The sequence below is a fragment of the Cnephaeus nilssonii genome, assembly GCF_951640355.1.
Source record: "Cnephaeus nilssonii genome assembly, chromosome: 20".
Lineage (NCBI taxonomy): Eukaryota > Metazoa > Chordata > Mammalia > Chiroptera > Vespertilionidae > Cnephaeus > Cnephaeus nilssonii.
In genome coordinates, this window is record NC_137091.1 from 36,247,421 (window position 1) to 36,268,698 (window position 21,278).

Consider the following 21,278-nt stretch of genomic DNA (forward strand, 5'->3'; position numbering starts at 1 on the left):
GCTGACCACGGCACCCACACTGGGAAACAGCCCCGGCCATGCAGAAGCACACAGCACGGGCGCGAGCATGCTGGGTGGGCAGGATCACGCTACCTAGGCGACGGACGGAGCTCCTGGTCTCCTTGGCGAAGCTGGAGTTGGACAAGGTCGTCCTCCGGGAGATGAGGACGGGAATGCGGGTGATTGGGGGGCAGTAGCTGGGCACATTGGGGAGGTGCTCCGCCGGGTTTAGGGGGGCAAGCCTGGGGGCCACCTGGCCAGGCGGCTGGTCCTGGACCCGGCCATTCAGCTCCATGTCCCTGCCTGGGGTAGCCATGGTGCTGGGGCCAGGGGGACTCAGGCAGAGGCGGGACCCTGGGGACTGCAATGAGGAGCACAGAGTTGGGGGAGGCGGGGGAGTGGGGTCTCCCCATTAGCACCGACACTGACCAGCCCGGCACCCGGCTGCACCTGCAGCAGCTGCTCCCAAAATCTGGAACATCACCCTGGTCCCTGGAACTTGATGTCAAATGCATCACCACGTATTGTGGCTGGCTCTCCCCACAGCTCCTAGGGACAGCCTGCAGCCCCTAAGGCCTTGCACTCTGTTAACCAACTCCCGGTAGCATTTCCCACCTCAGACTCGAAAAAGTCAGAATCAGCCCGGCAAGCACAGCTCAGTGGTTGAGCATCAACCTATGAACCAGGAGGTCACGGTTTGATTCCTGGTCAGGGCACATGCCCAGGTTGCGGGCCCGATCCCCAGTGAGGGGCGTGCAGGAGGCAGCTGATCAATAATTCTCATCATGGATGTTACTATCTCTCCCTTCCTCTCTGAAATCAATAAAAAATTTTTTTAAAAAAAGCTCAGAAGGGGTGTGGAGTTAGGACATGGCTTTAGCAAGCTCTGGTCCTAATTTTCACTGTAATATGTTACACGTTTGAGTCAAACTCCTGCTGGGTGGCAGCCCAGAGGGCTGGGTGGTGGGAGGGGGGCGGCTGGCTGGGAGCAGGCTTCCCCCCCCCCCCCCCCCCCCCCCCGGCTGCTGGAGTCCTGGGCCTCAGGGCAATCCCCCGGGCCCTTGAACTCCATCACCCGCTTTGATAATGTGGTCCCAGGCCCAGAGGGTGGTTTGCCTGAGGATGGGGCAGGTGGAGGGGGACAGGGATGGTGGAGACGGAGGGAGAGGAGGTGGGGTGGCCCTGCACATTCTCTGCAACCTTCCACCCCCACCCCCACCTACCTCCTGAGCTGGTGGCTGCGGCTTCCTCCTGCAAAACAGGGGAAACAGAAGCTGCAACCAGCAAGCCACGCCCCCACCCTAGCCCTGTCCAGCCCATCCCCTGGGGCATCCGGGGAGGTGGCCTCCACCTCGTAGGGGCAGTGCATACAGGAGCCCCAGGCGCCACCCCGACCTGTGCCTGTGGGGACACAGGCACTAGAGCAGCCACCACAGTCCTCCCCACAGGCACCTCACTTCACGGCGCACAACTGCGCACAGCCTGCAGGGCGAGGGGGCTGGCCCCATTTCACAGAGGTGGCCACTGAGGCCCAGCGTGGGCTGGTGACTGGTCCAGGGTCACACAGCCACGTGAGGACGGAAGTGCAGGTCCAGCAGCTCCCCACCCACTCCACCGAAGGCCCCTCCTCACACCATCTGGCCCTTCCCACCACCCTGCTCCCTCTGTCTGGCGGGCATCTCACACGTTGGAACCCCCCCCAAACGAGGGAGTCAAGGTCCCAGCCCCTTCCACCGAGGCCAGCCCACACCCCAGGGCAGCCGGGGCCAGGCCCGGTCTGCACCATACCTGGCAGGAGGCCCTCTGGGTGACCGTCCTGTCTACTCCGCCCGGGTCCTCGCCGGCCTCGGCCACCAGACAGCTATCCAGCAGGACACTGTGACCCCGAGGGAAGAGGGCTGGGGTCAGGGCTGAGGGCCAGCTCTGTGCCGGGAGCTGGGGCACCGAGATGCCCTTGAACAGGCCCTCCCCTCGTGAGACTCCCACACAGGGAGGCGGCGGGCGCGTGTCCTGCTAACGACCCCCCCAGTCTGAGACATGTGCTGGGACACGGGGCCGTGAAGGCCACGGCCACAGTTCGGCCTAGGAAGGAGGGCTTCCAGGAGGAGGTGGCCTGTGAGCTGAACCTCCAGGATGATGCAGGAACCATGGGGAATAGGTGGGGAAGGGTGTCCAGGCGGGGGGAACAGCGTGTGCAAAGGGAAGTGTGTAGGGCGGTTTAGGAACTGTCCTCTGGGTGTGATGCGAGAGCACTGTGCAGTGTTCACAACAGAGGCCCAGCACGTCCCTCTGAAGGCTCCCGGCACCCTCGGTGCTGCAGGCAGGGCAGGGAGTCTGAGAAAAGGGAGGCCCAGAGAGGTGAACCGGCCTGGCCAAAAGCACACGGCAAATTGTCACACGCCACACAGACCCTCAAACACAGGCCCTGCGTTTGTTCCCGCGCGTGAGCTCAGAGCCCCACTGCAGTACAGCGTCCCCTAAAAGTATTGTGGAAACAATGCCCTCCTGGGGCCTCAGGCCCAGGAAATGCGCTTCCCACGGCCCAGGCAGGGGCTGCCCAGCGTCCCGACCTTTCCAGAATCAGGCCGGGAAGTCAATGTGTGGCTGTGGGCAAGTCACCGGGGCGCCCTCTGGCTGCCTCTGTTTGCTCGTCTGTCAAATGGGTAGGACTTGCTCAGTCTTCACAGGCTGACTTATTTGGGTGAGCTCAGAGAGAGGCCCTGAGAATCTCCTGGAAAAGGCTCCCCATGCCAGCGGTCATTCTCGATTCTCCATCTCTAACGACCGGTCAGCAGCTTGGCCTGGGGTCCCAAGTGCAAGCGTAGAGCCAGCCTGACCTGGGACGGGCCAGCTCCGCACCTGCCGGCAGACACCCGTGTCTCGGAGCCTCGGGGCTCTCGTCTGGGAGCCGGGATTAATAACAGACACCGTAGTCCGGTGTCCGGCACAGAGAACAGTCCGAGTCCGATGGCAGCTGTTCTCAGGCTCGTCCTTGTCCTCATTCCTATCAGTCCCGGAGGAGGCACCTTCTTCAGGGGTAGGAGTCACCCACGTGGACGGGGGAGCGTTTTGCACAAACATCTCCAGCCACTGAGACACCTCAGCAGCCCTGCTGTGGCCCTGTCAGCACCACCAGGGGCTGTTTGGGGACCTGGGCACCCACAGTCATGGTTGCCTCTGGCCCGCAGTGTGCTCAGTGCCCGCCAAGACCCCTTACTGCCGGTCCCAGAAGCAGCAGGCTATCGACTTCTGGAAGGTTCCCAAACCCCAGGGAATTCTAAATGGAGGGTCAGAGAGACTGGCTAAGGTGGGCACCCCAGAGCAGCCACCCCACCCCCACCCCAGCTCTCTCAGTGAAAGGGTTAAAGGTGCAAGGAGGAACCCAGGAAGCCAGCTTGCCAGGGTCTGCCAGCCCCCTCTGCCCCCAAGTCACCCAGCAGGCTGTGCCCCCAAATTAAGGTCCTCACAGTCACCTTCTGCAGACTCGTCATGGCACCCCAACCCCAAAAGAAGGAAGGGGGGAGCCCTTAGGAGAAGCAGCCACCTACTTGGGTCTCACTGGCTTTGCCGACCTGGACAGCCATGGTGCAGGAGCTCAGCGGGGGGCGGTGCCATTCATCCCAGGGCCCGAGGCAGCGCCAACAAGCGGAGGATTGGACAGCCTGCCAGCCTGAGCCTGCGAGCCTGCGCCTGCCGGGCTGGCTCTGGAGCCAGTGAGACCCGGGTGGCGGATGAGCCACCAATTCTTCCTGCTTTTAATCAGATTGTGCGGGCAACTCTGCAGAAGCGCCCCCAGGGAGGCCAGGTGGGGACCAAAGGGCTGCGGTTGCTAGGAAGAGCCGAGCTGCTGCCAGCAGAGACCTGGTCGCTAGGCGACCATCTGCCAGCATCATCAGTCACCCCTGCGCCTCCACAAAGCTGGCCCAGAGCCTCCTTAACCCGCCAGTGACAGCCCAGCTGCTTGCCCACGCCAGACCCCTCTGGCCCTGGCTCTGGGATCACTCGCTCTCTTACCACAGAGCCCCCATCCCTGCCTGAGGCCACGGGCCCAAAACTTCCCTGAGTTTGAAACTCTGGGTCAACATTTGTGTAGGCGTGTGTATGTATGTAGCTGCAGCACTTGTGGGTAACTTTATGCATGTGCTGTGTTGCATGAGCATGTGTGCAGGGTGCCGTGTGGGTATCTGCAAGTGTGTACATGTGTGTCTGTGAGCACACATGTGTGAGTGTGTTGTGTGTGCTGTGTATGTATGCAGACTTGTGTGTCTGTGCCCGTGTGCTGGTGTGTGTGGGCAAGTCACCGGGGCACCCTCTGGCTGCCTCTGTTTGCTCGTCTGTCTCATGGACCTGTGTGCATGAGAATGCATGTAGTTAGCACATGTAGATAGATGTGTGTGAGCACATTGGATCACTGGCCTCAAGGGCTATTTCACTCGGGAGCCATGGCACAGAGAGGGGTTTTCAGGCCTGCGTGTCGGGCGCACAGGTTTAATGGGGGAACAACTCCCCCACTCTATGCTCCACACAGGCAGGTGGAGGGCAGAAGGCAAACAAGGCTGCACTGAGGGAGCAGGCAGCCTCAAAGGTCCTCACCCAGGGCAAGAGCGGTCACCTGTCCGTGACAGCAGCCTGGCTCGGGGGCCCAGAGGGCAGAATTAGGACCAGGTGACAGAAGTCATCAGGGAGCACGCTTGGTTTGGTAGAAGAAGTAATTTCCTAAGCCAGGGGGGCATATGGATGGAATGCACAGCCTCTGCGGGGTGGTGAGCTCCCCATCATTGGAGGGAAGCAAACAGCTGTGTGGCCTCTTGCCGGAGGATGAAAAGATGGTGTGCGACCTGGGCAAGGGTAGACTAAAGGTAGATGACACTGAGCAGGCTCCTATGCTGGCCTCATGGTTTAACTCCTTGCTGGCAGGGACTAAAACGGACCCTCGGTGGGGATTCGAACATCCTGCCGCACCCATTCTCACAGCTGGGCCAGTGACCACCCTGCAGGGCGCTGTTGTTCTCCCCCACCTGATGGGTGCAGGGAGAAGCTCTGTACAGGGATGCCCTTGCCCCTAAGAGCAGCAGAGCCTGGGCCCCTAACACTCAGGGGGCTACCCTGCCCCAGGCTACGGCCAGAGGGGCAGGTCAGGGAGGAAGGATGCGGGCCAGGGGGTACCACGGAGGGCAGAGTGACAGGGAATCGTGCCAGGGGGTGGAGCAAAGGGTCCCATTCAATCAGTCTGGCCTGATGGGATAACAGGCTCCTCCCTGCCTCCATCTCTCCACAACGCAGCTGCCAGATCATGCCACTCCCCTGCTCACAAGCCTTCAATGGCTCCCCATGGCTCCCAGGAAATTCAGTTCAAGGCCTTTACAATATGGCCCACTGTCTCTGAAGAATTATCACCTCGCAGCCCCACCTCCCTGGGCCACTCCTTAGCCAAGGGCGTAGTGCCTTACTCAGGCTCCTCCTCCTCCTCCTCCTCATCTTCCTCTTCCTCCCCATCCTCCTCATCTTCTTTGTCCTCTGGAATCCAGGGAAACTCCCTGAAATGAGATCAGAGGCAAGAGGTGAGCCCCCCTGAAGATGCACCCCGAGTCCACCTCCTGTCCCAATTTTCAGTACGATGTCCCGTGACCCCTTGAGATCAGACCTGAACCCCTCAACCAAGAATCAACCTGGGAACCCCCACCCGAGGAGCCCCAGGCTCTCGCTAACAACAAGGCCTCTTTATGGCAGGAGGGCCTGTCTCCTCCCCTGATCCTCTCTGGGCCTCAGTTTCCCCTGCTGTGCAATGCGGGGCGTGGGGCTGAGGACCGGAGAGCTCCTGCGGATGCACTCGCAGGCATGCCCAGGAGTGTTTGTTGCAGAATTCCTTACAATAACACATTTTTGGAATCAACCTAAATGTCCATCAATAGTAGACGGGTTAAATCAATTCTGGCACATCCGTATGATGGAATATGATGCATTCATTAAAAAAAAAAAAAAAGTGAGCCATCTCTATGTACTGAAGGTGGAAAGATCACAAGACGGATTGCTAAATGAATATAGCCAAGTGCAGCAAGGCAGGTGCACGCTATGCTTTGTAAATAAAAGTAAAAGGAGGGGAGTCCACGCTTGCATGTGCTCAGATGGTCCCTGGAATGGCACAGAAGAACCTGGGGAAGGGATGGGTGTCTAGGGGAGAGGAGGGAGGGAGAGGCAGGCTTGGTCCACTCTCTGCGCCCTTGTAGGTCCTCGAGGTTCCGTACTAAGTGCCTGTTATCTTCCCAGTCATTGCTCAGGGCCTCCCCTGGCTCCCACCTGGACATCTCTGCCCCGGCCTCATTCTCCTCCACGTGAGCAGACGCCACCGCCTCTGCGCCCTGCGGGCCGGTGCTGCCGTCCTGAGGCAGGTCCTCCTCCCAGTGAGGGTCGACCTCTTCTAGGATGAGATCATCGGGCTCCTCTGGCCCTCCGGGGAGGATGCTGACTGCAGGGGACACAGGGTGTGGGGGACCGTGGGCTTGGGGCTCAGTCCCAGGGACCACCCAGGGAGCCTTGGCCATCGCCAGCCATGCGCCAGCCCTCAGCCCAGCTGTGGACCCGGCACCACGGTCAGCGGGGCCGTGAACAACCACCGGATCAGCGCTAAGGGATGGGCTGTAGCCCGCGATCAGTCAGCCTGTCTCTTGCCATTCGTTTTCCTCTTGAGACAGAGCTTCCATCAGAGCTAGTCTTTGTCTCTCCTTCTTGGCGTCTGTGCAGGAGCAGCAGCACCGCTTCTCACCACAGGGCTGCAGGTGCTGCCAACAGGCCGAGGCCCGGGGTCCACCTGCACGCCCAGGTGCAGGGAGCCTGAGTGGCCCCGTGATGCAGAGAGAGCTTGCCCACTGCCTGCTCTCTCGATGGCGCCCCCTGGTGATGGCACGCTGCAGGCCTGTAAGCTCAGCGCCTGCCTCTGGGCGTCTGTTTCTCCTTCCTGGACCTAGAGGCTCCACCCCGCAAGGGGGGGGGGGGTCAACTTTCTCATGGAGGTGGTCCCACCTTCAGAGAGAATCTGCAGTTTTCAACATTTCTCCGTGGACCCTGGCCCCTGACCGTGAAAACTCTGTGGGGCTGTGAACTTGGCGGAAGTGGGTGCAGGGGAGACGCACTGGGAACCTAAGCCCACCCCCAGGCAGGAGGAAGAAAGAAAGGGGGAGGTTTGCCGGGGTACCAGGTGTTTCCAAAAAGTTCCAGGGGTCCAGGTAGCCCTCACGCCGAGCATGCATGACTAATGGTGACTTACATATGTTTTTTTATTGATTTCAGAGAGGAAGGAAGAGAGAGAGAAAGAGAAGAAACATCAATGATGAGAGAGAATCATGGATCCGCTGCCTCCTGCAGGTCCCATACTGGGGATCAAGACCACAACCCGGGCGTGTGCCCTGACCAGGAATTGAACCGTGACCTCCTGGTTCCATTAGGTCGATGCTCAACCACGGAGCCAGGCCAGCTTGGCTGCTGACGCTCTTTAATGTCAATGAAAGCATCTGCTGCCGTCCATGGCGGTCCCCACCCTCCGAGGCCAAGCCCAAGAAGAGCGTCTTCTGGGAAAACCTGTGTCCCATGGGGACCCCAACTCTGTGGCAGGCTCTGTGCTGAGACAGTCCTTGTGGCCTTCCCCAGCCTTCCGGGGGGGGGGGGGGTCCTGCTGTCCGGCCTCAATGCCACAGGCTGGACCCCTGACCTTCCCCTGCTCTGGTGGGCAGGGGCCGGCCTGTGTCCCCAAAAGGCAGCTCTGGGACAGGGGCAGGGAAGGGACTCTGATCCCCCCTCGTCCTGCCAGGGGTCACTGTTCAAGGAGGATTGGGGGGCGGGGTGGTCAACGGCCACTCATTCCCCACCCCTGCAGGTCTTCTCTTCGGGACACCCTTCTTTCCTTCCATCCATCCGTCCGTTTGTCCATCTGTGCTCTCCCAGGCTCCCTTCTCCCCTGTTTCAGAGGCCTCCCGCTGCTGCCACCCCTGAAACAAAGGAGAAGACAGAGGGTGGGTGGCCAGGTGGCCAGGCGGAGGGGCTGAATGAGTGAGTGCCTGAGTGGGTGAAGGCTGGGGAGGCTGGGGGCAGACTGGGGGAGGAGGGGGACACATCCCCAGCCCCTCAGGACCCTCAAAACATAACTCCATCCCTAACCCCTGTCCCCCGTGAATGTGACCTTGTTTGGAAAAAGGGTCTTTACGGAGGTTGCTAGTTAAGGATCTCAAGATGAGATCATCCTGGGTTAGGGTGGGCCCCAAATCCAATGCCGAGCATCCTTATAAGAGAAAACAGAGGGTGAGCTGGCAGAGCAAGAGGCAGAGCCTGGGAGGCAGCTGCAAGCCCGGGACACTGAGGAGTGCCCGCAGCCACCAGAAGCCGGGAGAGAGGCATGGACGGTGTGCCCCTCGGAGCTGTGGGAGGAGCCAACCCTGCCAGCACTTTGACCTTGGACTTTTGGCCTCATGAACTGGGGGAGGGTACAATTCTTTGGAGGCACCCAGTCTGCAGCCCCAGGAAACTACCACCAGGTTCCTAGGAGGGGTGTTGAGTTGCCCATGGCGGTCCCAGGCCCCTCTGCTGACCCCAGACTCCCACGCTCCGGCACACAGGGAGGCCCTATGTGTGGCTGGCTGAGAATTCTGCCTCCCTCAGAGGAGCAGAGAGAAGTTAAGAGGAGCCAGGGGGCCCAGCCGGTGTGGCTCAGTGGTTGAGCATTGGCCTATGAACCAGGAGGTGACGGTTTGATTCCCGGTCAGGGCACATGTCTGGGTTGCGGGCTCGATCCCCAGTGTGGGGTGTGCAGGAGGCAGCTGATCAATGATGTTTCTCTCTCATCATTGATGTTTCTATCTCTCTCTTCCTCTCCCTTTCTTTGTCTGTCAATAAAAACATATTTAGGGGGGAAAAGAGGAGCCAGGGGCCCCACCCTCAAAGCTCTCAGCCACCCAAGGGAGGGGTCTCTTGTCCCAGGGCACGTTTTCCGTGCGTTAACCTCAGCCTGACTGAGAAGCTGCTGCCAGGCCACGTGGACTCTAGTCTCCGAAAGTCCACGAGGACTTGCCCGGTGACCTTGGGCACAGCACTACCTGCCCCGACAGCATGGGGGTCCCTGCTCTGTGTCCTCCAGGGCGGCCATGAGCTCCACGAGACTGGGTGAGTCCTGCTCTGAGGCCTCCCCTCCCAATGTCAACACAATTACACAGACCCCATCGTCCCCTACAGCCGCTCTGTCAGACCCCAGCTCCGCGGTCAGCTGGCCTATCTGTGCCCCAGGCCACAGCGGCCATCCCCAGCCTTGAAGTTCTCATATAGACCACCACCGGCCTAGTGGGACTGGGGTTGGACGCAGCCTCACAGACACGGTGAGAGCAGCCCTGGGAGGCCCTGAGACCCACAGTCCCAGTGCCCGGACCCACGTACATAGGGCCACCGCACTCAGGGCCTGAGCGCCGCTTTGCCACCTCTAGCATTCATCACAGGCCTGGCACACAGCAGGCCCTCCTTTACATGTGTGAGCGAATGAATGAGCAGATGAATGAATGATTGAATGAATAGATGGGTGGATGGATGGATGGATGGATGGATGGATGGATGGATGGATGGATGAATAGATGGGTGGGTGGATGGATAGATGGATGGATGGATGGATGGGTGGATGGATGAATAGATGGGTGGGTGGATGGATGGATGGATGGATGGATGAATAGATGGGTGGATGGATGGATGGATGGATGGATGGATGCCCTGTCCTCCATAGGCCTTTCCTGAGGCCACAAAATGAAAGACGAGCAGATTTTGGACCCTGGCCCACCCCTCCTGCCTCAGCCTCTCCCCCAGTCCCGATGCAGGTCTGAGACAAAAGGCAACACACTCACCTGCCTAACCAGGTCACAGGTGAGGGGATACCCTCCCAGCTCAAGCCAGCTGAAGTCTGTGGGGTCCAGGTCCCTGTCCATCTCCCCTCCTTGCTCAACCAGGGACTCTGCTCAGCTAACCACCCCCACCCCGCCCCGGCCCAGCTGCCAGGGGCTGTGGGGAGCTCTCTCTGGGTGTCCCAGCAGGACCGGCTCCTCTGCATGGACGCTCAAGTCCATCCCCTCCCCCATCTCCCCAGCCTCCAGCAGGGCCTCCAGCCACCATCTGCTCTGGGCCGGGCTCTGGCTCCCTGGCCAGGCTGACCTGAGGCGGGGGCTGCCGGAGCACAGGCTCCCTCAGGAAACCCTGACTGTGCCCCGGAGCCAGTGCAGGCCTGGCAGGGGGCAGACCACGGCCCATGCGCGCTCAGGCCAAGCAACCCTCCCAGAGAGGCACACGAGCACCCGCCAACCTGTCACTTACTGGTCTGCACGTCACACGGCCCAGGGGAGTCAGGCTCCTGCACGGGGAGAAAGGGGAAAACCACGTGGCCTCCCCACCGGCTTTCCCACTTCCACCGTCCCTCCCACACATGCAAGGGCAAGAGACCTTCCTTCTCCCCACCAGGACACTCCCTCCCCGTCCCCGCTTCCTACCCCCCCCCCCCCACACACACACACACACAGCCAGGACACGCAGAAGATCCCCTTGCTCCGGGCCCCACGCTTCCCTGCCTCTCCTCTCCTGCCTCCCAGGTTGGCTCTGCTCCAGTCACTCTCCACCCCCTACCGCAGCAGCACAGGATCCAGGCCGCCCACCCCCAGTTCCAGGTGCTTCTGTGAAGGTGTCCAGTTGTCCCCAAGAGAGAAGGGTCAGGGGCCAGGTTCTTGGAGGGGAAGAGGCGCCCGGGCCCTGCTCCCCAAACTCACCCACGCTGGAGTCCGAGGCTGTCAGGAGGCACACGGAGCCTCGGGCTTCCGACAGCCCCATCCTTCCCAGAACATGCCAGTCCTCTCTGACCTCCGGCCTCTGCACAGGCTGGTCCTCTGCCCAAGGACCTTTCCAATCACCCACATTCACAGCCCGAGGGCCTTTCCAATCACCCACATTCACGGCCACCCACCCACTTCCTACTCCTCCTCGGGTCTCAGCGCGCAGGCCACCTCCACGGGGAAGCCTTCCGTCATGCTCCCGGGAGGCTCCTCCTCTGCACCCCACATCCTCTCTGCTCCCCCAAGGTAGCACCTCCCCCACCGACTGTGACCTCTCGAAGGCCGGGCTGAGCCGGCCCCCTCAGCCCCACAGACATGGTGCCTGAGGGAGTGCAGAATGGCGGGGCCGTGCCGACGGGTGGGCGTGGGCGGGCTGGGCTCCCGTGCCCGGCGCCCTTCTTCCTTCGGTGTGATGGCCCCCCTGAGACACAGACCAGCCACCCACTCCCGCCCCATCCGGGCCCGCCCTCCCCTAGCCCAGCACCCACCTGCTCCCCAGCCTTCCCACGGGGCACCGGCTGCGGCAGGGCCATCTGCAGCCTATGCAGGAGCCACGCCACCAACCTGTGGGGGAGAGAGAGTGGCCCTGTCACGGGGGGGGGGGGGGAGGGGGAGGAAGGGATGCCCAGGGCAGACAGACAGCCTGCCAGAAGGCAGACCAGAACCCAGGCCTCCAGCCCCAAAGACCATGGTCCCCCTCCCCCGCCTCCTTAGGCAAGTCTCAGGCTACTGCTCAGGCGCCAGCAGGTAGCTCCGGCTCCCCCACCTCCACCCCAACCCACTGCAGGTGCCCCTCAGGCCCCTCGCCCACTGCCAGGGTGGGAACTGGTCATTACCTAGCCCGATTTTATTTTATTTTTTGTGTATATTTGTATCGATTTCAGAGAAGAAGGGAGAGGGAAAGACAGAAACATCAATGAGAATCAGTGGGAATCAAGCCCACAACCCCAGGCATGTGCCCTGACTAGGAATCGAACCATGACCTCCTGGTTCATAGGTCAATGATCAACCATTGAGCCACGCCAGGCCAGGCCCTAGCCCGATTTTAAATGCATGTATCCTTTGGCCCAGCAACTTCATTTCCTACAGATTTATCCTACATATTTGCTTGCATGTGGCGAAATGATGCCCATACAAGGCTATTGCTTGCAGTAAAAGAGTGGAAACACACCTAACTGTGTACGGCATCCTATCTAATGGAGATGGAATATGCAAATTGACTGTAACTCTGTGACAAAGATGGCAGCACCCACAGCCAATAAGGAGGGAATATGCAAATTGACATGACAAGGCAAGAGGCAGAAGGCGGCTCCAGGACGGAGCGAAGGTGGTGCTGGCAGCCAGGGGAAGGAAGGCCTATTCTTACATGAATCTTCATGCATCGGGCCTCTAGTGATTAAATAAAAGCCAGTACACCCATACAGTGGAGTGCTATGCAGCCACGCAAAGCATGAAGCGGGCCTGGGTGTCTAAAACCATTTTTGGGGTGAAGAAAGCAAGGTGCAGAACAGTGCATACAGTTTGCTGCTGTCGGGTGGGTGTGTTTAAAAGTGAAACACACACAATCTTGTCTGTGCCTAGAAAATGCTGGGAAGGCTGAGAAGCTGCTGATGGGGTGGCCCTGGGCAGGGGCCCTGGAAACCCCTTTGAGTTTCCTCCCAGGGGCATGTGTCACTTTTATAACTTTTAAAAGAGTTTGGTGAAGGTTGGGTGTTGGGCTGCTCCCCACGGGAGGTGTGGCATTTAGGGGGGCTCACCTGGCAGTGTCCCCGGGGGGTGGCAGGGAGGAAGCCTGGAAGCCGGGCTGGGGCTCTGGAGTGGCCTCCTCCTCGGGCTCCTCCTCGGGCTCCTCCCCGGGCTCCTCCTGGGGCTCTGGGGGGCCAGGAGTGGGCAGGGGGGGACTCTCTGGGGGCTGCAGCACGGGCTCCGTTTCCAAGGGGCACCCTGGGGGCTCTAAGCAGCAGGGAGAGGAGATTCAGGCCGGGTTCCAGGGGACCCTTAAGGGCACAGGGGACCGGATCTGAGGGGTAACCATGACTGAATGGGGAGCCCCTGGGGATCACCCAACCACCCCCATCAGCAGACAGACATGGCCTGAGGCCCAGGGAGCAAAGACTTGTCCAAGACCTCACTAGGCTGTCCCAGGCCACTGGCTCCCCAGCCTGGACCGGGGAGGGGGTTCTAGTGCCCCCCACAATAGACCAGCCAGTCCTGAACCCCTTCCTCGTGGGGATCCCTAGGCCCCAGTGCTACCCCAGCCCAGCCCGTGACCATCTCAGACAGCCCCTTCCCAGGTCCCTTGCCTGTACCTGGGCCCAAGGCAGCATCTGCAGGCGCGTCTCTGCAGCCCTGGGTCATAAGCAGGGAGAGAGGTCATGGAGCAGGGCTAGCCCCACGCACCCGGCCCCTGGCCAGCTGTGCGCCCGCCCATCCTTCCCCTGAATCCAGTCCCTCCTCCAGTCACCCCTCCCATCAGACACCCTCCAGGAAGGACTGCCTGAGACCCCAGAGACCCGCCCAGGTGGTCAGCTTCCGGCTGCCCCTATTTCTCCACTTACCTCGGAGGTTTTCGGAGGCTGAGGCAGCACTTTCTCCAGGTTCTGCTCAAACCACCTGAGCAGCCAGGGCACCGGCCTGCAGAGGGGCCGGAGGTCAGCCAGGCGGCCTGAGGAGTGTCCAGCCACGCTGTCCTGACCGCCTCACCCAGCCCCGCCCAGCCCTCGGCTCCCATTCTGCCCAGTGGGGGCCTTGTACTGATTATTCTCAAAGGACCTCAGGCCTGGCCCGTATGGCTCAGTGGTTGAGCATCAACCCAGGAACCAGGAGGTCACGGTTTGATTCCCGGTGAGGGCACATGCTCAGGTTGCCGACTCAATCCCCAGTGGGAGTTATGCAGGAGACAGCCGATAGATCAGTGATTCTCTCTCATCATTGATGTTTCTATCTCTCTCTCTCCCTCTCTCTTCCTCTCTGAAATCTATCTATCTATCTATCTATCTATCTATCTATCTATCTATCTATCTACATACATACATACATACATATGTGTATATATATATATATATGCATATATTTTTTTAATTTCTTTATTGATTAAGGTATTACATATGTGTCCTTATATTTTTAAAAGAATGAATGAGGGAAGGGTTGAATGAACGGGTAAATGGAGATGAACGCATGACTGGATTTCCAGTAGAGATTGCAAACTGGGGGCTTCAGGCTTATTTGGGGAGCCCACATTGTTCTGACAACTTTTCAATTACTTGGCAATTTGACATTAAAACCTACATTTCTAGCATCTCTCCTTTTTTCAATTACAGTTTACATCCAATATTATTTTGTATTCATTTCAGGTATACAGCATAATATACTTTACAGAGTGCTCCCCGCAGACTCCCAGTTCCACCTGCCACCATACACGGTTATTACAACCCTACTGACCATGTTCCCTCGGCTGGGCCTTTCATGCCCACGACTACTCTGTAACCACCAAACTATACTTCCCAATCCCCCCACCTTTCCACCCAGTCCCCCGGCCCTCCTCCCCGCCGGCCACCATCAGTCTGTTCTCTGTGTCTGTGAGTCTGTTTCTGTTTTGGTTGTTCACTTATATTGTTATTCTGATTCCACATCTCAGCGAAACCATATGGCACTTGTATTTTCTAGCTTCTCTTGAAAAACTGGAGGATCTGGCCACCCTGGGCCCACACTCCTACAGGGCAGAGGACCTGGAACTGAGCAGGCCCCTCCCTGGAGGAGGACACGGGCTCCTCACCCAGCCTGCCCCCCTTGATGACAAGGCAGCCACCCCGCCTCGGTCACCTCTGGCAAGTTCAACACTGCTGACAACTATGAGGCCAACCTAGGTCCCCCCATGTCCCCCACGGTGGCCGAGGCTCTGCCTCTGGGCTCCACACGGCATCGCCTACACGAAGCCCACCTGTGAGGAGCTCACCCACACCTCCTCCCATCCTCAGAAGGTGCCCCTGCCTGGGGATCTCCCAGGAATCAACACAACAAGCCATGGGCAGCACAGAACCCATAGCCCCATTTTGTGGATGAGAAAAGTGAGGCCCAGAAGAGACCAACAGCATGTCCAAGGTCACACACTGAGGTGGTGGTGGACCCTGCTTTTAAACACAAGAGCCTGGGCTCTGTGCACACTGCCTCCTCTCTTCCATCCCCCCTTCCCCCCGCCCCCCCCCCCCACACACACACACTACAGATGAGGCTCAGGGGCACCCAAACCAGTGCTCAGGGACAGGGACTCACCCAGTGTCCTTTGCCCTGGAGGCCTCGTTGGATCCATCTGCAGAAGAAAGCATGGTGGTCAGCAGCAAGAGGCCTGCCCAGAGCCCCCCAGTCACCCCAACTCAAAACCAGGTTTGAAGCCAGGGCCAGTCCCATGAAATTCGGCCCGTGGACTCTCCCCAGGGCAAGGCGCATGCCAATGGCTCCTCAGCCCCAGCTCTGTAAAGCCATCCTCCCTCCTTACCTGAGGCCCCAGTGCTGCAGTGCCCACGGATCTGAGCTCCTGCCTGTGGGGACAGACAGACAGACAGCTGTGGGCAGAGTCCAGGTACACCAGCCTCCCAGGGTCCCCTCCGCACCCAACCCTCCCAGACCCAGCAGTACCTGATCAGGGCCCTCGACGCCGGCCACAGTGCTATAGACGGGCTGCGGGATGACCTTCACCACGCCCTTCCTCAGCCAGGTCAGCACCCAGGCGCTGGGACTGCAGGGGACAGAGGTACACACCCACCCTCAACCTCCCCAGCCCCCGCCTGGTCCGAGTGGCCGTACAACTAAAGACCCTGGGTTTCTCAACTTAAAGCAATTGGCTGGAATCACAACCTCTATCTCCCCGAGGGGAGACTTCAGACACGCCGTCTCCCCCTGAGCCTCAGGTCCCTCTCCGGGAAGTGGGGGCACCAAGTCTTTGTGAGTTGGGTGTGGTCGGTGCCATCCCGAGCCCATGCTTGAGAGCAGCCAGCTCTCGCCATCATCCTGCCTCCCCCTGGCCTGGCTCAGGGGTCCCCACCCTGCGCTTGGCACACGTCCTGCCTCCAGAGGGTGGAGGGTTTCCGGGGGGTGGGGGGAGGGTCGTTTCCTTGTGGCCAAGGCTGGTGGTCATCCTAGATATGAGGGTCCCGGGCTCACTGCCTTGGATAACATGTGAGCCGAGCAGAGATTTCCTGTGAAAGCCGGAAGTTCTGGCCATTTCACTCCGGCCCTGAGAACCCCACCCTCACTTCTCTTGGTCCTGTGGCCCATTTGGCTAGAGACCACCACCCACTCCTGAGGCTTTCTTCAGCCAATTCCCCAAAGGTCCCACATTTGGCCTGGGAGTGACCGTGGATCTGAGAGCCGTGTGGGGCCCCACCCGCAATGGCTCCCTACCTGGGGTGGGGGGTTGGCCCTCAGGAGGGGGAAGGGGTACAGTACCTGTTCACTCCGGGGTCCACAGCCACCCGGGCCTGGAGGGAGGAGGGCGGAGTAGAGACGGTTTTCTGGGTCTCTGGAAAAAGAGGCCCCACACTTCATATACATTTGTTAATACACTTTTTATTGATGTCAGAGAGGAAGGGAGAGGGAGAGAGAGAGAGAGAGAGAAACATCAACAATGAGAGAATCATCGATCAGCTGCCTCCTGCACGCCCCACACTGCGGATCGATCCCACAACCGGGACATGTGCCCTGACCGGGAACCGAACCGTGACCTCCTGGTTCATAGGTCGATGCTCAACCACTGAGCCACGCCGGCCAGGCAAGTCCCCCACACTTTAAGATCTGGAGCCTTGGAGAACCCATTTCCACCCTGTTTGGGAGGTCAAGTCAGAGGCAGGGGCGAGGGGAGAGCCCCAAGCAGGTCAGGAGGCTGGGATTCCAGCTCAGCTCAGCTACCAAGTGCCCAGGAGCCCACCCCCAGCTTCTCTGAGCCTCACTGGGAAGCGGGCATGCCAGCCTCGCGGCTGCTCTACAGGCCGAGGGGAGAACACAGCCTGTCCCACCTGGGCTCTGCCATCCTGGGCTGCAGCACTCACCCTGAGGGCCCGGGGCAGCCACAGCTCCTTCCTCCCCTTCCAGTGGCTCCTCGGGTGGCTGGGGGGTTCAGAGAGGACCATGTAAGCCCTCGAGAGGCCAGTCTGATTCCAGCAGGGGCAGCCCCTGACCCACCGGTAAGGGACCCTTCTATCTCCCACGGGACCAAACAACTCTATTCTCATAATCGTCTCTGTAAATCCTGGCGGCCTCACCTTCCCCCTGGGACACGCCCTTCCTCCCAGCCCCAAGGGTCCCTCATCCAGGACAGGGCCCTCACACACCCCCAGCGGTCCCCAGGAAGCTACCCAGGGAGCTGCCCCATGTCAGTGGCCTGGGAAGAGGGGCAATGTTATAGAGAGCTGTGTAGCCTTGGAGGGGAAGAGGGAGGTGAAAGGAGCCCCCCCTCCCCGCCCCAGCCCCAGCCCCAGTCAGGCTCTCCCTCTCCTTCTGGGCCAAGCCTTCCACCCCCTCCAGCAGCCCCTCATTGGCCTCTGCAGCAGCACCTCCTGCTGCCTCATGCACTTACATGCGTGTACAACAAACGCAGACACAGGCACACTCACTCTCACATGCACTTACATACAGGCACAGACATACACAAGCACACACGCATGCAAGTGGAGACACAAACATGTGCACATACATTTGTGTTACATGCCCCGAAACACATACAGACACATGCAAACCTGTGTGGATACAATTATAACTCAGCCCGGCCCCGCTGTGTCTAGGAAGCACTCACCTGCCAGCTTCCAGTCTCCCTATTCTGAGCACCCACTGTCCTCAGTCTGATACACTTCTGTGGCCTCCCAGGGGGGTGGAGCCGAGACCAGGGTTGGAACTCAGTGCACCTCCTCATCACCTCCGTCTCCTTGCAGAATGACCTGGACAGGTACTTGTCTGCTGACCGCCCCCCTCCCCACCCCTGGCCCCTGCCGGGCAATGCCGACTTCCATCATTCAGCTCCCGGCACCGCACACAGGGCCTGGCGTCCACGAGGAGCTAAATCGAATCTGTTTAATTGAGCTTCTGAATGAGTTCTCACCAGGCCCCTGGATGAATGAGATGCAGCCTGGCAAGTCGTGATGGACTCGAAGGAAAGTTCTAGAGCAGTGCTGCTCGAAGTGTGGTCCACGAACCAATGTCAGTCTTCACACTGCTACTGGTCCACAGTGAACAGGCAGTTTGCACCGTAATGTTCATCAGTCAGCACACTGCTTTCTTCACTGAGACAGGCTTACCACCAAAAAAACACCTACTGAGCTACTGAGGACTCAGTGCTCAGCACGCTCAGTGACATGGTAGCCTCATTCTCATGGTGGACTGCTAACCAGCAGCCCGTGCACTGGCTGCTTCGGCAGCTCTATCCTAGACTCCAGAGCAGGGGTCCTCAAACTTTTTAAACAGGGGGCCAGTTCACTGTCCCTCAGACCGTTGGAGGGCCGGACTATAGTTTAAAAAAAAACTATGAACACATTCCTATGCACACTGCACATATCTTATTTTGAAGTAAAAAAACAAAACGGCAAAATCACCCGCATGTGGCCCGCGGGCCGTAGTTTGAGGACGCCTGCTCCAGAGGCTGGCAAACAACACCCGTGGGCCAAATCCAGCCTGCTGCGCATTTTGTCAATAAAGTTTTATTGGAACACAGCCATGCTCATTCGTTTGCGTATGGCCTATGGCTGTTTTCACGCGTCAATGGCAGAGTTAAGTGATGAACAGAGATGGCATGACCCGCAAAGCCTGAACTCTTTACTCTGGAGCAGGTCCTCCCTCACCCTCCCTTCTTACCAGCAACGCGCCTTCTGGCTTGGCCTGCTGCGGGGCTGGGTCAGGCTCTGGTGCTGGTTCCAGCTCCGCCTCCAGGTCGGGCTCTGGCTCTGGTCCTGCCCCCTCCTCCTCCTCCATCCTGGTCTTCTGAGGGGTCCCTGGGGGCTGAGGCAGCACCCTCTGGACCCAGCCCAACATCCTGACACCTGGAGAGCACAGAGTCCTCAGGCCTCCCCACCACTTGGGGGCCACTTTTGTGGGTTACACATTTCCCTTTCCTCTCATCTGTTAAAATATGTATGCAATTATATCTCCAAGTAGCAACAGTCAGGCCCCCAAACACATGTGTAGAAAGAGGCCGACCACAACAGTGTTATAGCAAAAGATGAAAAAATTCAAATATCCCTCGACATGAGACTGGTTATCTGAAAATACCTCAATGTTCACCTGTAAGAGAGGCGCATGTTGGATACATTACACTACGCCCAATGATGGAATATTGTGGATCTATCTGAACTAACATGGAAAGCTTTACATGCTCTAGTCGTGAGCAAATCAGTGGAACTCACAGTACCTCAGTTTGCTTGGCTGTAAAATGGGATATGAGCGCCTACTTTGTAGGGGTGAGTGTAAGGATGAAATAAACTGGTTAGAACAGCGAGTTGCACACACTGGAAGCTTAATAAACGGCGGTGACTATTATATGGAGTAAAAAATGCTTGTTGTGGAATATCATGTTCAGCATAATCCCCCTGCAAATTTTTATGAATACATTCTAATATGTAAGTGGGAAGTCTGTTTGACTACAGACAAAACTAACCTATTTTCCTGATTCAAATCTCTTAAAGTAAAATGACAGCGAAGCCCCTCTTGCATGGTTTACTGTGAGAGTTCAGCCCTACCTTATATGGGTTCAGTTTCTGGTATCGTTTCCCTTCGGGGAACGGGAAGCCCCCTCCCTCCTGATCAGATCCCTGCAGGAGGGCCTGGCCCAGCAGCACCACACAGGTCAGGCAGTGCAAACTCCCGGCCTGGAACGGGCCCTTCTGGGCAATGCCAGGCATGGTGTGCCCGCCCCAGCCCCGGGCAGCCAGGTGTTAGTAGAGGGCTCCTCTGTCCCTGCCCCACCAAGGACCCCATCCCCAGGCGGAAAGGGCAGGCCCCGGGCCCAGGATCCCTGCCCCGGGGCCCTGCTCCCTAAAGCCCGTGGCCGCGCTGCCTCCTTCTGCTCACAGCTCTGACTTCTGTCCCCACCCGGCCTCAGCAGCCAGCCTCCCCTACGAGAGGCTCAGCCTCCAAAAAAGTGAACTTGGGCCGAGATGACCCCTCCAGGCATCCATGTCCCTGTTGGGTGGGGTGGGGGGGGTTCATAGACAGTGGCTGGTGGCCCAGGCACCCCTGTTGTCCAGGGCTGTCCCTCTCAGGGCCCCCTTCCGTCCAGCCTTTCAGAATCTTGTGAGGAGCTGGTGCAAATGTTGATTCCTGGGCCCCCAAGCCCTCTGCGGGCCTAGAATCTGCATTTCACAAGCTGCCCTGGGAGCCGGATGCACACACACTAAGGTTTGAGCCTCGTGGGGAGGGACGGGGGAGGGAAGCCCCGGGTTCTCAGCCTCGCCTGGTTCTCCGTGTCTGAAGGCCTTGCTAGCAGGAGAGCACGGGGATCCCATCAGCAGGCCCACCGCCCCCTCATCCCTAGTTACCTGCTCTGAGGCCGGCCACCAGCCAGGAAGTGCCTTCTCCCCACCACTCACAGCTGCCCTCTCAGACACGGGATTAATTGACAGCACCGGGCGGGCCGGGCCGTGTGCAAAGGATTAGCAGATGCCAAATGGGAGTGGGGAAGTGGGGGGGTGGGGGGAGGCTGATGCTCAGGGAGCCAACCCTAGCAGCCCCCTAGAGGCCAGCAGGGATCTGGACCCCAGGCAAGGAGCCTTGCGGGGCGGGGTGGAGGGGCGGGGGGGGGGGGGGGGGCTGGGGGGGGGGGAGGAGGTTTGGGAGCCTGGCTCCCCACATACCTTGGCCAAACTGCAGAGTGACTGGTCGGAGAATGACAGCTTGGGGTCCCCGGGTGATCCTGGGAGACTCCTCAAAGTGGCAGGGGCTTGTACACTCTCAGTCATCAGTGGCCATACACCCCAGCCCCCCAGCCCCAAGGCCGAACTCAGGCGGATTCTCTCTGGTCGGTCCCAAATCCTGGGCAGCTGGGGCCTCAGCAGCCGCTGCCTTGGGCTCTGCCTGAACCACTGTGGTCCCAGGGCCAGGCCTTTAGGAAGGATCCAAGGACTGAGGGGTGACTGACTGACTGGGGGTGAGCTGGCCCCCTGAACTGAGGTGGGACCCTAGAGGGGAGACAGAGATCTAGGGGAAGAGGACAAGAGGGACAGAGAGGCGACAGGACCTGGACGGGCGGTGGGGTAGAGGGATGTTCAGCAAAGGGATGGGAACCTAACTTGATCATCCACACTATTTCCCGAGCCCTTCCTATGTGCCCCACAGCGTGCCAACCTGGCACATTGAACAAGACAGGCGTGGGGCCTGCCCTCCTGGAGCTTCTATTCAACGGAGGGGACAGAAGTAAAACAGATGAAGGATGAGTAAAGAAATATTGCAGCCCAG

At 59.3% G+C, this 21,278-nt stretch overlaps 1 protein-coding gene across 1 annotated transcript in view; it reads right to left on the reverse strand.

The window, feature by feature from the left end:
• CNGB1 (cyclic nucleotide gated channel subunit beta 1) overlaps nt 1-18,860 on the reverse strand; it is a gene marked incomplete at both ends in the record, with an annotated part of 46,242 nt that extends 27,382 nt beyond the window's left edge. Inside the window, 13 exons of the mRNA XM_079759719.1 lie at nt 1,224-1,251; nt 1,789-1,876; nt 6,298-6,466; nt 10,336-10,372; nt 11,333-11,408; nt 12,602-12,797; nt 13,154-13,193; nt 13,403-13,478; nt 15,117-15,153; nt 15,340-15,382; nt 15,480-15,579; nt 16,290-16,321; nt 18,684-18,860. Of these exons, the coding sequence (XP_079615845.1) occupies nt 1,224-1,251; nt 1,789-1,876; nt 6,298-6,466; nt 10,336-10,372; nt 11,333-11,408; nt 12,602-12,797; nt 13,154-13,193; nt 13,403-13,478; nt 15,117-15,153; nt 15,340-15,382; nt 15,480-15,579; nt 16,290-16,321; nt 18,684-18,860 (1,099 nt within the window). The remainder of the gene's footprint in view (nt 1-1,223; nt 1,252-1,788; nt 1,877-6,297; nt 6,467-10,335; nt 10,373-11,332; nt 11,409-12,601; nt 12,798-13,153; nt 13,194-13,402; nt 13,479-15,116; nt 15,154-15,339; nt 15,383-15,479; nt 15,580-16,289; nt 16,322-18,683) is intronic.
• Between the last annotated feature and the right edge of the window lie 2,418 nt (nt 18,861-21,278).